General features: G+C 40.0%; 1 protein-coding gene across 12 annotated transcripts in view; it reads right to left on the reverse strand.

Annotated features, from left to right (window-relative positions):
- The window catches only part of LOC120514820 (tenascin-N-like), a 142,991-nt gene that overhangs the window by 49,742 nt on the left and 80,497 nt on the right, over positions 1-12,752 (reverse strand). For all 12 annotated transcript variants that reach the window (XM_039735397.1, XM_039735399.1, XM_039735398.1 and 9 more), the window contains exon 7: positions 6,680-6,943. In XM_039735397.1, coding sequence (XP_039591331.1) covers positions 6,680-6,943 — 264 coding nt within the window. The remainder of the gene's footprint in view (positions 1-6,679; positions 6,944-12,752) is intronic.

A 12,752-nucleotide genomic window follows, 5' to 3' on the forward strand; every position in this document is an offset into this window, starting at 1 on the left:
ATAGGAATTCGCCAGGCTGATACAGTGGAGCACTTTAAAACACTGGTGAAAAAACATTACTGTAACATGGCTTTCTCCTAACTTCACTTTAACTTAATACTGATACTCTGTATGTTCAATTCTTCATAATAACTATTCACAGTGGCTCTAAAATCCGTACTGACCCCTACTCTCTCTTCTGTTTCTTACTCAAAGCATCATGATGCACCAACATTGATGAACTGAAAGCCAGAAGTCTGCGTGACCATCATCATCAGGTCCTTCCATGAAAACCCTAAATACAAAGAGGACTGTTTGATTTATGTTAGGTAGAATGCCCAGAGGGGACTGGGCGGTCTCGTGGTCTGGAACCCCTACAGATTTTATTTTTTTTCTCCAGCTCTTGGAGTTTTTTTTTTGTTTTTTCTGTCCACCCTGGCCATCGGACCTTACTTATTCTATGTTAATTAATGTTGACTTATGTTTATTTTTTATTGTGTCTTCTATTTTTCTATTCATTTTGTAAAGCACTTTGAGCTACATTTTTTTGTATGAATATGTGCTATATAAATAAATGTTGATTGATTGATTGATTGATTGATTCTCTTCATCTCCTGCCCATTAGCCAATCTGAAATCTATTTTTCTAACCTATCATTAATGCTAATGATTTCAAAATGTATCTTTGGTCTTAAACAATACTGAAGGCTTTTTAAAATTCTAATTACATGGTGGTGTACATTTCATTTTTCCCTATTATGGTTCAAACAAATCAAAAATATTTCACTGTAAAGATCTTGTGAGTTTCATATGGTGCTTTAAAATTTTCCTGACTGTAGTTTCCATTATCCTATTTACTCAAGTAAAGTTTTATGGACGTATTAATTACTGGAGTTCATTTGATCTCATTTTTTCTGGATTGAGGTCTCATGGGCAAATTTCCAGTTATCAGGAGCTTCTCCAATTTAGTGACCGCTGGATTAATCTTATGTACAGTTTACAAATAATGCATTTCAGTTCTTTTTTGCACCCATGGTTAAATTCCATCAGGGCCTGATTTTGTTATTTACTGTATATACTCACGTATAAGCCAGGTCTTGAAAGTCGAAAAATCAATCGTAAAATCAGACCCCGACTTATACGCTCGTTCAAAAGTGCGACACTTAATTTTTTTTTTTACATCTTCTTGCCTCCTCCAATCTCATATCAGTTTCTCAAATGCATTGAATTTTGTTGCAGCAGCGCAGTTATCAATTTCTTTCGCTACTTCAACGACATTTAATTTAAAAACAGCTTCATATTTTCTTCTGATTGAACGCTCAATCGTAGATAAGGGATGCTCTTACGATAAAGGTGTATGAGGGTGTGAGATACAAAAAGCACAAATCAGCGGAAACGTTGCTTTGAAATAGTTCAGGTATTACCGTGTGGTCACGTAGGCTCAATAGAGAGAGAGAGAGAGGTTAGGAACACACGCTGATACAGCGCATTGCTAAACCCACATAGAAAAAAAAAAGCAGTGTGCTCCGTGGTTACTGTCTCAGGTGGGCGTTAGCATATCACAGTCCCTTGGACCAATAGCGTGAGTTTTCCGCATTCGACTTAGACAACCGACATTATAAAATACCAGAAATTATACTGTAAAAGCAAATCCCGACTTATCCGCGGTAGAAATTAATCCGCAAGTATATACGATACTTTGTACTTCAATACACATGGTGCCAGTTGCACATATAATTAAAAATATAAAATATCAGAAACCAGCTAGTACTCTCCTACTAATTCACTAAGGGGTAGATTACCAAATCAACCTTAAGGACATAGGCACCAGTGTGAGACCTGGGGCCTCATGTATAAACGGTGCGTACGCACAGAAATGTTGCATAAGAACTTTTCCACGTTCAAATCGCGATGTATAACACACAGCGGATCATCTTTTTCCATATTACTCTCACTGCATGACTCGGAGTATTTATATCATTGTATCTGAGTGTGAATCACAGCAGCAGCTGATCGGAAAGAGAATTATCGGTATACGGCATTAAGCACACGCTGTCTCTGCCACTGCAAAATGTTTTAAAGCCTTTCCTGTACGGACCTCGCGGTTCAGAAACAGTTTAATCCCAAGAACTTTAAATACACTCAATCAATTGCTCCTTGTAGAACGGTTTGTACTTATAAGTACAATCACCACACTGTAAACTTGCACTACAGTTATAATATCTCACAACCTGAGCCACTTTATAAAGCGCGTATTTACATATGATGACGATATCATTTTTAAGGTGAATTCTTCACTGGGAGTGTCTTTAAGGATAGAATAATTAAACATGTACTACGAAGATATTTCAATGTTCTTTAAACGTTTTGAAGAATCGGCGCTAAGCTTACAGATGGCTTAACGTCTATTACAGAGCTGATTGTATGGCGATCGGTTACTTGGGTAAAGAAAAGCACTGACTGCAGTGACGGCTACGCCAATATATATTGAATATGAAACAGAAAGATAAAATAACAACACAGCTAAAAACGCAGCGACAAATTTTGGCAAAAGTTAAATGCTTGTGTCATGAGCACGAGGCGGCTAGTGTCTGCAACATACGTGGCCATCCACCGTGCATGACATTGGCGGGCGAAGGAGACACCGATTTTTCCTCTGCCCAGTGCCACCACAAGCTTAGAGCCGCCCCTGAGTACTGCTGCAATAAATTATTTCATCGAAGTGAAACATGTTTAATAACGTGCTTTAACTCCTATCATCATGAAAATGATATCACGTATAAATCTCAGTATTTTAGTTATTCAGAGAGCTGTAATATCACGAATGTAATGGACTCTCTGTCCAGTTGGAGGAAGAGAGCCGGTTTAAGAAGCAAGTAGTGATTCACACACATAGAGCACATAGAAAATCAAATACAAAATAAAGCATTTAACGTGCTACTTTAATTACGATGTGATTTTAGAAACTGGTTAATTAAACAATTTTAAGATGAATTTTATGATGTTCTACTTTAATGACAAAATAAACTACGTGATTAAAGTGGAAATGTCGAGATTGAAGTGGACATTTCGTGCTTTTTCCCCACCGTGTGGCTTTTTTCTCTGTACCCTAATAAGCTTTCATATGACACTCAGACAGTGGGCTTACAACTCTTCTTTTCACGGCAACTTTGATATGTGACTTCTTTTTTATTTCCGGCACTGTGCGATTTTGTGGATGTGAGATTTCATGTTTCTCCAACACGCTGAGTCACTCGATCAACTTCCTTTTGTTGATTATACCACGGCTTATTTGAACAAATAGTATGTTTTTCCTTTGCCTCCACTTGGTATTCGCTGAAATTATTATGTTTCCCCCGTGCTTTTCCCATTGTCTTTTCACAGAAGGCTGCGCTTTAGGGCGATTTATATTGATTTGCATATTCAAATAGGCGTAATTCTGGGAGGATTTGGGGCGTTACATAATGCGCGTGCGGCGTTAGTTTTCACGCTGATCAGGATTTATGTAGCGGAAGAACGTGGAAGTTGGAGTACGCACAGATTCCTGCATCTGGATTTTTCTGTGTGTAAGCACATTTCGGCTTTTGTGCTTACGCCATGTTATAGTGCGAGTTCTACGCACGGCGTTATACATGAGGCCCCTGGTCCTTTAATGGCAAATAAAGGCTCAGATTTACAGAGACGCCATGGGCATGACACCACAATGCATGTAGCCAACGCAGAATTACTGTCAAGCCTGGTAAAAGTCTGTGGGGTTGGTTAGAAAGTGAACCCAGTGGGGGTACAAACCCACCTCAAGGACAGAACTAGTCTAGAATCAGGTGGTGAACTGAGGACATGGCTCCTCTGATGAGTCGAAGAGATCAGAGCTTAGAGACAAGGAGACACACCGATGTGAGGTGAGGAAAGCAGTGCTTTCTTATGCTTGGTAGGGGGCATTTGAGTTGGCGGTTTAACTAGGCATGCAAGTTCTGTACAGTCAAGCTCTGTGACTCAACAGGGTTTGTTTCTTTTCTGTTTGCATTGAACTTTGTGTTTTACCTGAACTACTCTTTCATGTGTTACATTTTTTGTACTATAAGCAACATTTTACTGTGGACATTTGTCCTTAGAGCTTCAAGAAGAGCACCTTTCTACATAAAAACCCACATTAGTTAATTATTAACTTTAGTAAATATCTTTCTTTCCTAGATTCAAAGTAGCAATTATAAAGCCCCTGCTGAGGAAAACTAACCTGAATGCATCAGTCGTGCCTCATGGTAACCCTTTTGATTAAAAATTACAGTGGAAATTAAAGCAGCAAAGATATACCTTATCATATCCTCTGCTTCTTTACATCTTACAAATTCAGCATTTATGAATCAATATCAGAAATTTGTATCTTTGGTCTACACTTTTTGGTAAATTTAGTCCACCCTGATGTTGTTACATCCAAACATACACTGATCAAACTGTACCCATATATAGATATTGTCATAGAAGGCAGGGATGGACTGGCATCCCAGATGGGATGGATGATGCTTAATTACCTGGCCAGGTGGCCTTCATAGAGAGCATCAATGGATAGACATCCTTGCTGGGATAGTTGGTGTTCCCTTCCTAGGAACATGTGTACCCTCAGTACTCCAGGTGGCAGCATCCCTTTGCGGGGGCTCCCATATGGGCACTGACAGGGCTCTGCATGGCAGTTGTAGTCCACAGATGTATACCTTTTGGTGTCCCTGGGTGCCACCTGAGGGTGCTGCTTGAAGGAGGCTTCCCTGTCCTTCTGAGGTTCCACTTGACCTGCAATAATGTGGCTCCAGAAATACTCCAGGGTCTGGCATTTCTATGCCTCACCCTGGTGAACTGAAGACAGAAGAAGAGGAAGAAATGTTTGTCTAGACTTGCTTTTTTGAACCTAGGACTGTTGTCAGTTTTTACCTCCCAGTGGCAACTATATATTGTGAGTGCCCTGGAAGACAGATGGACATCCTGGCCAAGTTGGAAGGTGCCAGGGGATGAACAAGCAGAAGCAGGCCAGGAGCAGTTCCATCCTCCATAAGTTAGATGAAAGTGGTCTGCTGTAGGCATCCCAGCTTAGACACTGCAAGGGTTCATGGGAAATGAAGTTCCATAGTGTAACCCTGTGAGGGTCCCTGGGTGCCACAAGGGGGAGCTGTTGGGAAAGGACTGCCCTGGTGTCCAAACAACCCGGAAGTGCTCCCCACAAGTCATGCCGGGTCATTAGAAGCCATTCTGAGTCCAGTATAAAAGGAGCCTGCTGCCTTACCTCAATGAGTCAGAGTCAGGAGGAGTGTGGATGAGACTACAAGGGAGGAGCAAATTAACCATTATTGGATTGTACTACTGTGAAAGACAATCTGAAAATGGGTAGAGGTATTGTAAAATAAAGATCTTGTATTTGAACCTCATGACTGTAGCATTTACTTGAGTCTGGGGGTTTGGGGGCTCAGTGGCACACCCTTCTGGTTACTGTATACATAGTGAAAAGCCTTCACACATAGCACAGATGAAACAGAGATATTAGGACAAACAATGTCCATGAAAAAACAAGCAAACATGATCCTAATTTGTGTGTCATGCAGTTTTCTAATATTTTCTAAATTTTAGGTTTTCTTTCACTCTAAAATGCCACCTGCCTGCCCACACAAAGGACTGCAAAGCCGGCATGTTCCAGGATAATTACATAAATCAATAGGTTACATTATGATGACCATTGTAAAATTAAAGTTAAAAAGAGCAACAGAACCTGACATGTCTATTAAGCCTAGTTTTCTAATAATTCTCCATGTCTATCAAGCTGCTACTGTTTTATGCAGAAAGACACACTTTGTAGAGATTACTGTAGTTTTTTTGCTATTATTGTATGAACATCAAGCACCCAAGACAGTTACATTTGTGAATCGCATGGTTAGCAATAAAATCCTTTTCCTTTACAGGTCGACATGTATAACCCAGTGCTTTAACTACTGACCATAACAGTGGCACCTCTTACACTCGACGATTCTTTCAATTCAGCATAATGGGCACAGTTAAGAGCCTGGCTCCAACTGAAATAAGAAGATTGTTTCATAAATGACACCATCAACAAACATTACTGCATATTTTATACATTTCACCCACTGATAATGATAATGCCTACAGGGCAAGTTTAATAATCTGCTGAAATCCCAGAATTTTTCATTTCCATTCACCTGTTCTCTGTCACACTGCTTAATGGGACAAAAAATTGAACTGTGTTTTTTATTGTTTAGTATGACAAAGAAACCTGTTATACAAATCAATAAATTACAAGCTGACAATAAGTCTAAGTCAAAGGAAAGATCTATTACTGTTATGCCAAGTCTTGTTACTATTTGGTCTATTTACTTTAGGTGTACATGAATGAGAATCACAGAACACTTATGATAACAAGAACTAAACTACCGGTAATCACAAGTCCGCCGCTTCATTGCTGTAAAACCAGATAATAGAAAAGGTGCTGTACTTTGACTACTTAACCAGTAACGTTCAGAAAAATATAATAGTTATAGTTCGCTGCATGCAATTCTGTATGATAACCATCAAATTAAAAATACATCAATTTATATTATCTGACTTGCAACAGCTTTATTTCAAAAAAGAATAAAACCTCCTAAATCTATCCCTTTCTTGGAAGAATGGCATTTGACTTTATAAAATGAGAGTGAATTGCTTACCTGTGACTGCTTTAGTTGAAGCCTTCTTACTTTTCCGGTTTCCTTTTATTGCCCAGATGTAGATGGTATACTCGACTCCAGGTCTTAACCCAGTCAGCTTGTGAGTATTCTTATCAGCACCTACTGAGATCTCCTGACTCTGGCCATCTGCAGAGGAGTAGCTGATTCTGTAGCTATCAATAGGAGCCAATACTTTGTTCCATGACAGCGTAGCTGTGTCTTCAGTCACACTCTGTGTTACCAGGTTAGTCGGACTATCAAGCTCTGTTAATAAAACAAACAATTGAAAAAAATCAAATACCACTTTTTATACCATTTGTGATAATTATTTTAAATTGCATACATTCATTTTCAACAGTGTTTAACCAATTCAGTGTTATGTACAGTAGGACCTCTTTTATATCAGTGACTATATTTGCTAATCATTGGTATTTATGACTAGTATACTACTAGGATGTTTTCATTTCACATTCTAGCCACCAGCTAAGTGCAAATACTAACAGCTTCAAGCTAGACAACACCTCCTCAAATGAGTTTTTATTTAAGCTGACAAAACAATTCCATGTAGATAATGCAAGGAATCCATAGCGAAAAGGAATTTGCCATTAAGGAGTAATTGGTCATTAGTTGACAGAATTCATGCTGACAGGTTCATGCTCACAATAGACTGCTGCTTGACCTTCCATATATCTGTAGTATGCTTTTAGCAGAGGTTACAGACAAATATTACTTTTCCAGGTTGTTCCTGGAAGAGCTGAGCTGAAGATCACCGGGGTCACTCTGTCTTATTGTCTGCAGCAAAATTTAAGGATTAGTCATTTCACACATTCCAAAGGTTGCCAAATTTGTTTTTATTTAATTTAGTCCAACCTTTAAAATTTAAATCTATCAATTTAAAATGTGATAACTGAAATAAAAGGAATAATGGGAACTGGCTTGATACATATTTGCTGCTAATTCACATCTGAACATCACCAATGTTCTGCTCGGCCTAGGCTGACTCTATCTTAACTGTCATCCTTTTGCAGAACCCCTTTCAGATTGGACATGGTTTAGAACTCCATCAGTGAACCTTCCCTAAAGACATACTGTAGCAGACCTAACAGGTCTGTTTTCCTCTTTCATGCTTTCACCAAGCGTAATGGAGTATTAACTTGGGCCTTTATCACCACTGGCAAAGGCTTCCCTTATTTCCCCTTCTCTTGTACTGTGCATGAAGTTAAGTCAGTAGTTGAATATTGTTCTGACACAGCAAAATGTAAATGTAAAATGAAATACAGTCAACATATGCTCTACTTTGATATGCCTTAATTAAACTAAACCAATTTAACCAACTTTTATGAAATTCTGCTACTTACTGAGGCTCCTCAGTGGCTTCTTTGACCTCACGGTATGATTTTCCAAATTCTAAGTCTAAAGTCTAAAAACAGATAAATTCAATATTTCCAAAAATTGGCATCTGACACCATTGGTTGGAAATAAAAATTGTGCACTGTGGATACTTTTCGACTTAGTTTCATAATTTTGAGAAATATAGGAGAACGCTTATAGTTTTCACAGGCTTGCACATGTAAATTAAAGAAGTGAACTGAACACCAACTGGACAAAATATATGGGTAGTTCAGCAAGTACAAGAATAGACTATGAAGCAGGGCCAATTATCTTTTAAACGTTTCACTTACTGAAGCCAATGTCATAAACTAAGAGCACAAACCAATCTGTTTTAATTACAAGTGAAACACTTGGTGTAGAAAGTTCAAGCCGGACTGAACATAAACCTTGGCTCTGTGGCAAGTTTAGTCTTTTGGTAATGAAAGTAGATTGAAAGTTTTATGCTGTAAAAGGAAAATCCATGGAAAGTCAAAATGAAATGAAAATAAATTAACATTTATATTGATATGTGACTGTGAAAGAAGATAGGAGAGCCAGAGATAAATTTGTTGAAACACAGAGAATTGATCTTGATTCTATAAATATATTATATACAGCAGAGAAAACACCAAATATAAATACATAAACAAAAAATGCATTGTATCATAAAAAATAAAAAACGAATTAAACAAAAGTGTTTTCTGTCTGCCACATGAAGCAATGAAGGGAAAGAGACGAAAAGAATTGAATTACTAGGGGCTTACCCCCTGCTCGCTTTGCTTGATAACCCCCCTTACCTGCGCGACGCTCCAGCCACTTAGTGTCTCTGCTGCTTGTTGTGACTGCACCCCAAGGAGATGCAGTCGCTCCTCCGAAACCCCCTCTTAAACAGTGATATAATGGGAGACAAGTACAGGTTTTTTTTTACCTCCTCTTTGCTCGATCAGTTGCTGGTTTGCTGCTGCTGCCGTGCCATGTGATCTCTCGCAGCGCTTTGAACATTTAAAAGCCTGTATAGCAGCTGTTCTACTCTTTATCTTTTATTTCTGGCCCTGTGCGTGGGTTAAATTTGTTGGCATAAAGTCTCATCCCACAGGACATGAGTTCTTGATATTTTAATTTACAATTTAAAAATGGAATAAGAATCTGAAAATCTAATAACATCACATTAAAGTTTGATAAATTCTGAAAAGAATGATACCAAATATAAATATGTAGGTTTTAAAATAAACCAATTTAATGACAAAAAAGTGACATAAAAACGTCACATAAAATCGTTGCACTTTTAGGTTTAGGCTTTTATATATAGATAGTAGATAGGTTTATAGGGTCAGTATTGTCACATTTACAGGAATTATGTGCCCATATTCAAAAACATGTTAAATTTAGGGGTGAGCCTATATACAGGTGTTGTTTCAAATACTTTCCTATTGGCTTAGAAGGTAGTTAACAAGCCTGAATCAAAGATTTTTTTTTGGAAGCAGCTTTAAAAGTGCTGTTTATGATTGTTTTTCTTTTGTATGACTCTATATTAAACATTGTGGTCCCGGCCGGGACGCCCAGGAGGACGTGAGGAGGGCTTGTGCCTCCTCCAGACCGTGAGGGGGCGTCCGTCCTGGTTCTGTTGGGAGCCACGAGTCGAGGGCATGGAAGTACCTACCCTGTAGGGGCCCGTGGCCACCGCCAGGCGGCGCCCCAATGCCGGTTTACCCTGTGTGGTGTTTGGCCGGGGATGGAGCCCGGCCGGGACGCCTTGGAGGACCGGAGGAGGGCGTGTGCCTCCTCCAGACCGAGTGGGGGCGTCCGTCCTGGTTATGCAGGGGGCCTCGGGTAGGGGGCTTTGAAGCCCAGCCCTGTAGGGACCCGTGGCCACCGCCAGGCGGAGCCCCAGTGCCTGTTTATCCCGGGAGCCCGGCACTTCCGCCACACCCCTGTGGGAAGACGACCGGGGGGAAGACGACCGGGGAGACACGGACGGCTTCTCAGTGCGCAGCCGGCACTTCCGCCACACAGGGGTGTGGCCACCGCTAAGTGCCGGGAAGCAGCTGGAACCCGTCCGGGTTCCCATAAAAGGGGCTGCCTCCCTCCAGTCAGCGATGGATGTCGGGAGGTAGCAGGACTGAACTGGAGAGAGAGGACGGGAGGTGGCCAGGAAGGCACAAAGACTGTGGGCCCTGGACTTTGGGGAACTCGGTGCAAGAGGCACTGGGGTTTGTGAGTGTGCACTGGACTTTTATATTTGTATATAGTGTAAATAAACAGTGTGTTGGGTGCAAAAATGTTGTCCGTCTGTCTGTGCCGGGGCCAGCGTTCACAACATACATACACTCACTGAGCAGATTATTAGAAACACCTGTACACCTATTTACCCATGCAATTATCTAATCTGCCAATCAAGTGGTAACAGCACAATGCATAAAATCATGCAGGAAAAGGTCAGGAGCTGCAGATAATGTTCACATCAAACATCAGAATGGGGAAATAAAATGTGATCTCAGTGATTTTGACCATGGTATGATTGTCGGTGCCAGATGGGCTGGTTTGAGTATTCTGGTAAGTACCGATTTCCTGGGATTTTCACACACAACACTCACTAGACGTTACTCAGAATGGTGTAGAAAATAAGAATAAAAATTCAGTGTGCAGCAATTCTGTAGATGGAAATGCCTTGTTAATGAGAGAGATCAAAGGAGAATGTTCAGGCTGGTTTGAGCTGAAAGAAAGTCTACGATAACTCAGATAACCACAACTGTGGTGAGCAGAAAACCATCTCAGAATCAACATCAACTTTTGAGGCAAATGGGCTACAATGGCAGAGGACCACATTGGGTTCCACTCCTGTCAGCCAAGAACAGAAATCTTATACTATAGGGGGCACAGCCTCACCCACACTGGACAGTTAAAGACTGGTAAACGTAGCCTGGTCCAATGAATCTTGATTTCTGCTGAGGCACACAGATGGTGGGGTCAGAATTTGGTGGCAACAGCATGAATCCATGCCCACCACCTACCTTGTGTCAACACTCCAGGCTGGTGGAGGTATTGAAACAGTGTGGAACAAGTTCTTTTGGCACGCTTTTAGTCCATTGATTCTTCTTCTTTGGACTGCTCCCGTTAGGGGTTGCCACAGCGGATCATCCTGTTCCATATCTTTCTGTCCTCTACATCTTGTTCTGTTACACCCATCACCTGCATGTCCTCTCTCACCCATCCATAATCCTTCTCTTAGGCCTTCCTCTTTTCCTCTTCCCTGGCAGCTCTAACATTAGCATCCTTCTCCCAATATACCCAGCGTCTCTCCTCTGCACATGTCCAAGCCAATGCAATCTCGCCAACCCTCCAACCTGAGCCGACCCTGCTTTCAGTCTTTCAGTTAGTATTCACTCGCTCGCCATGGCATCTTTGAACACTATTGCTGACCATGTGTGTCCCTTCATGGCCACAATTTACCCATCATCTAATGGCTACTTCATGCGTGATAATGAATCATATCACAAATTAAAAGTCACCTCAAAAAGAGTTCAATGCTCTTCAGTGGCCTCCCTAGTCACCAGATCTAAATCCAATAGAACACTTTTAGAATGTGATAGAACAGGAGATTCACAGCATGAATGTGCAGCTAGCAAATCTGCAGAAACTGTGTGATGCAATTATGTCAACATAGATCAGAATCTCAGAGGAATGTTTCCAACATCTTGTAAAATCCATGCCACAAAGAGCTGGCGTGCATCACCTTTCTAGTAATTTCTAATGATAATGATCATTGTAACAATGATTGAGAGCTGTTGTGTTATAGCCAAGTTTGTTGTTCTGGCTCAAGTTTATAATTTTTTAGTTATTTTAATGTAATTGTTATATTATGTTTTTAATTGAGTTTTTGTCTTTATATTTATGCAATATTATAATTTAATTAATATGGTGTTAACTATTAATTAGTTTTTAATTTTGTATTATGTCAAGTGTCCATGAATTACTTTTCTGAGTTATCTGCCCTGCATCCTGTAAGTGTAGCTCAAGGAGGCGGGGCCACATAATGATGCATTTGGACTAATCCAGCTGTATAACAAATATAACTGCTTCAGTATTATATCTTTGCTTTAGCATTCCTGTTTTTGCTTAATTGTTTTTCATGATTAGATTTCTGGGTTTTTGAACCCTGCTGTTGTTTATGATACTGTCCTTGGTTTTGTGATTTTAGTGATTTGTTTTCCTTAAAGTTGAATGTTGATTAAAACATTTTAAAAGGCTAAATTACTGTGGGAAGCTGATTTTCTGCAGCATCTGATGGAGCTGTGTTCAGCTGACACTTCATGCACTAATGCCACTACTTCAGTTTATAATTCTTGTGAAACTTAGATATCATCACTGTGCCCTGAGTTTCTAATATGTTATTCAACATGGAAATAAGCCAAGTGGTCATGGTGCTTTTATAATAAATTCCAAGAATAAATTACATCCAGGCTTATGAGGCCATTTACTAGTTTGTGTCTGTGCACGCTATGCTTTATCGGTTGTGGGAGCATATCAGGAGCCTTTTAGGGATTAATTTCAAGAGAACACCTGGAAAAGATGTTGGAGGAATGCTAGGATTTAACTTTCTTTCCTTCATACACTTGATGACATGGAAGAATTTCTTTGAAACCCCATTAACTTTGTCTTCTTTAGTCGCCATCTTTACACAAACTCTTTTTATAATTTCCAT

This window comes from Polypterus senegalus, chromosome 14, assembly GCF_016835505.1.
Source record: "Polypterus senegalus isolate Bchr_013 chromosome 14, ASM1683550v1, whole genome shotgun sequence".
NCBI lineage: Eukaryota > Metazoa > Chordata > Cladistia > Polypteriformes > Polypteridae > Polypterus > Polypterus senegalus.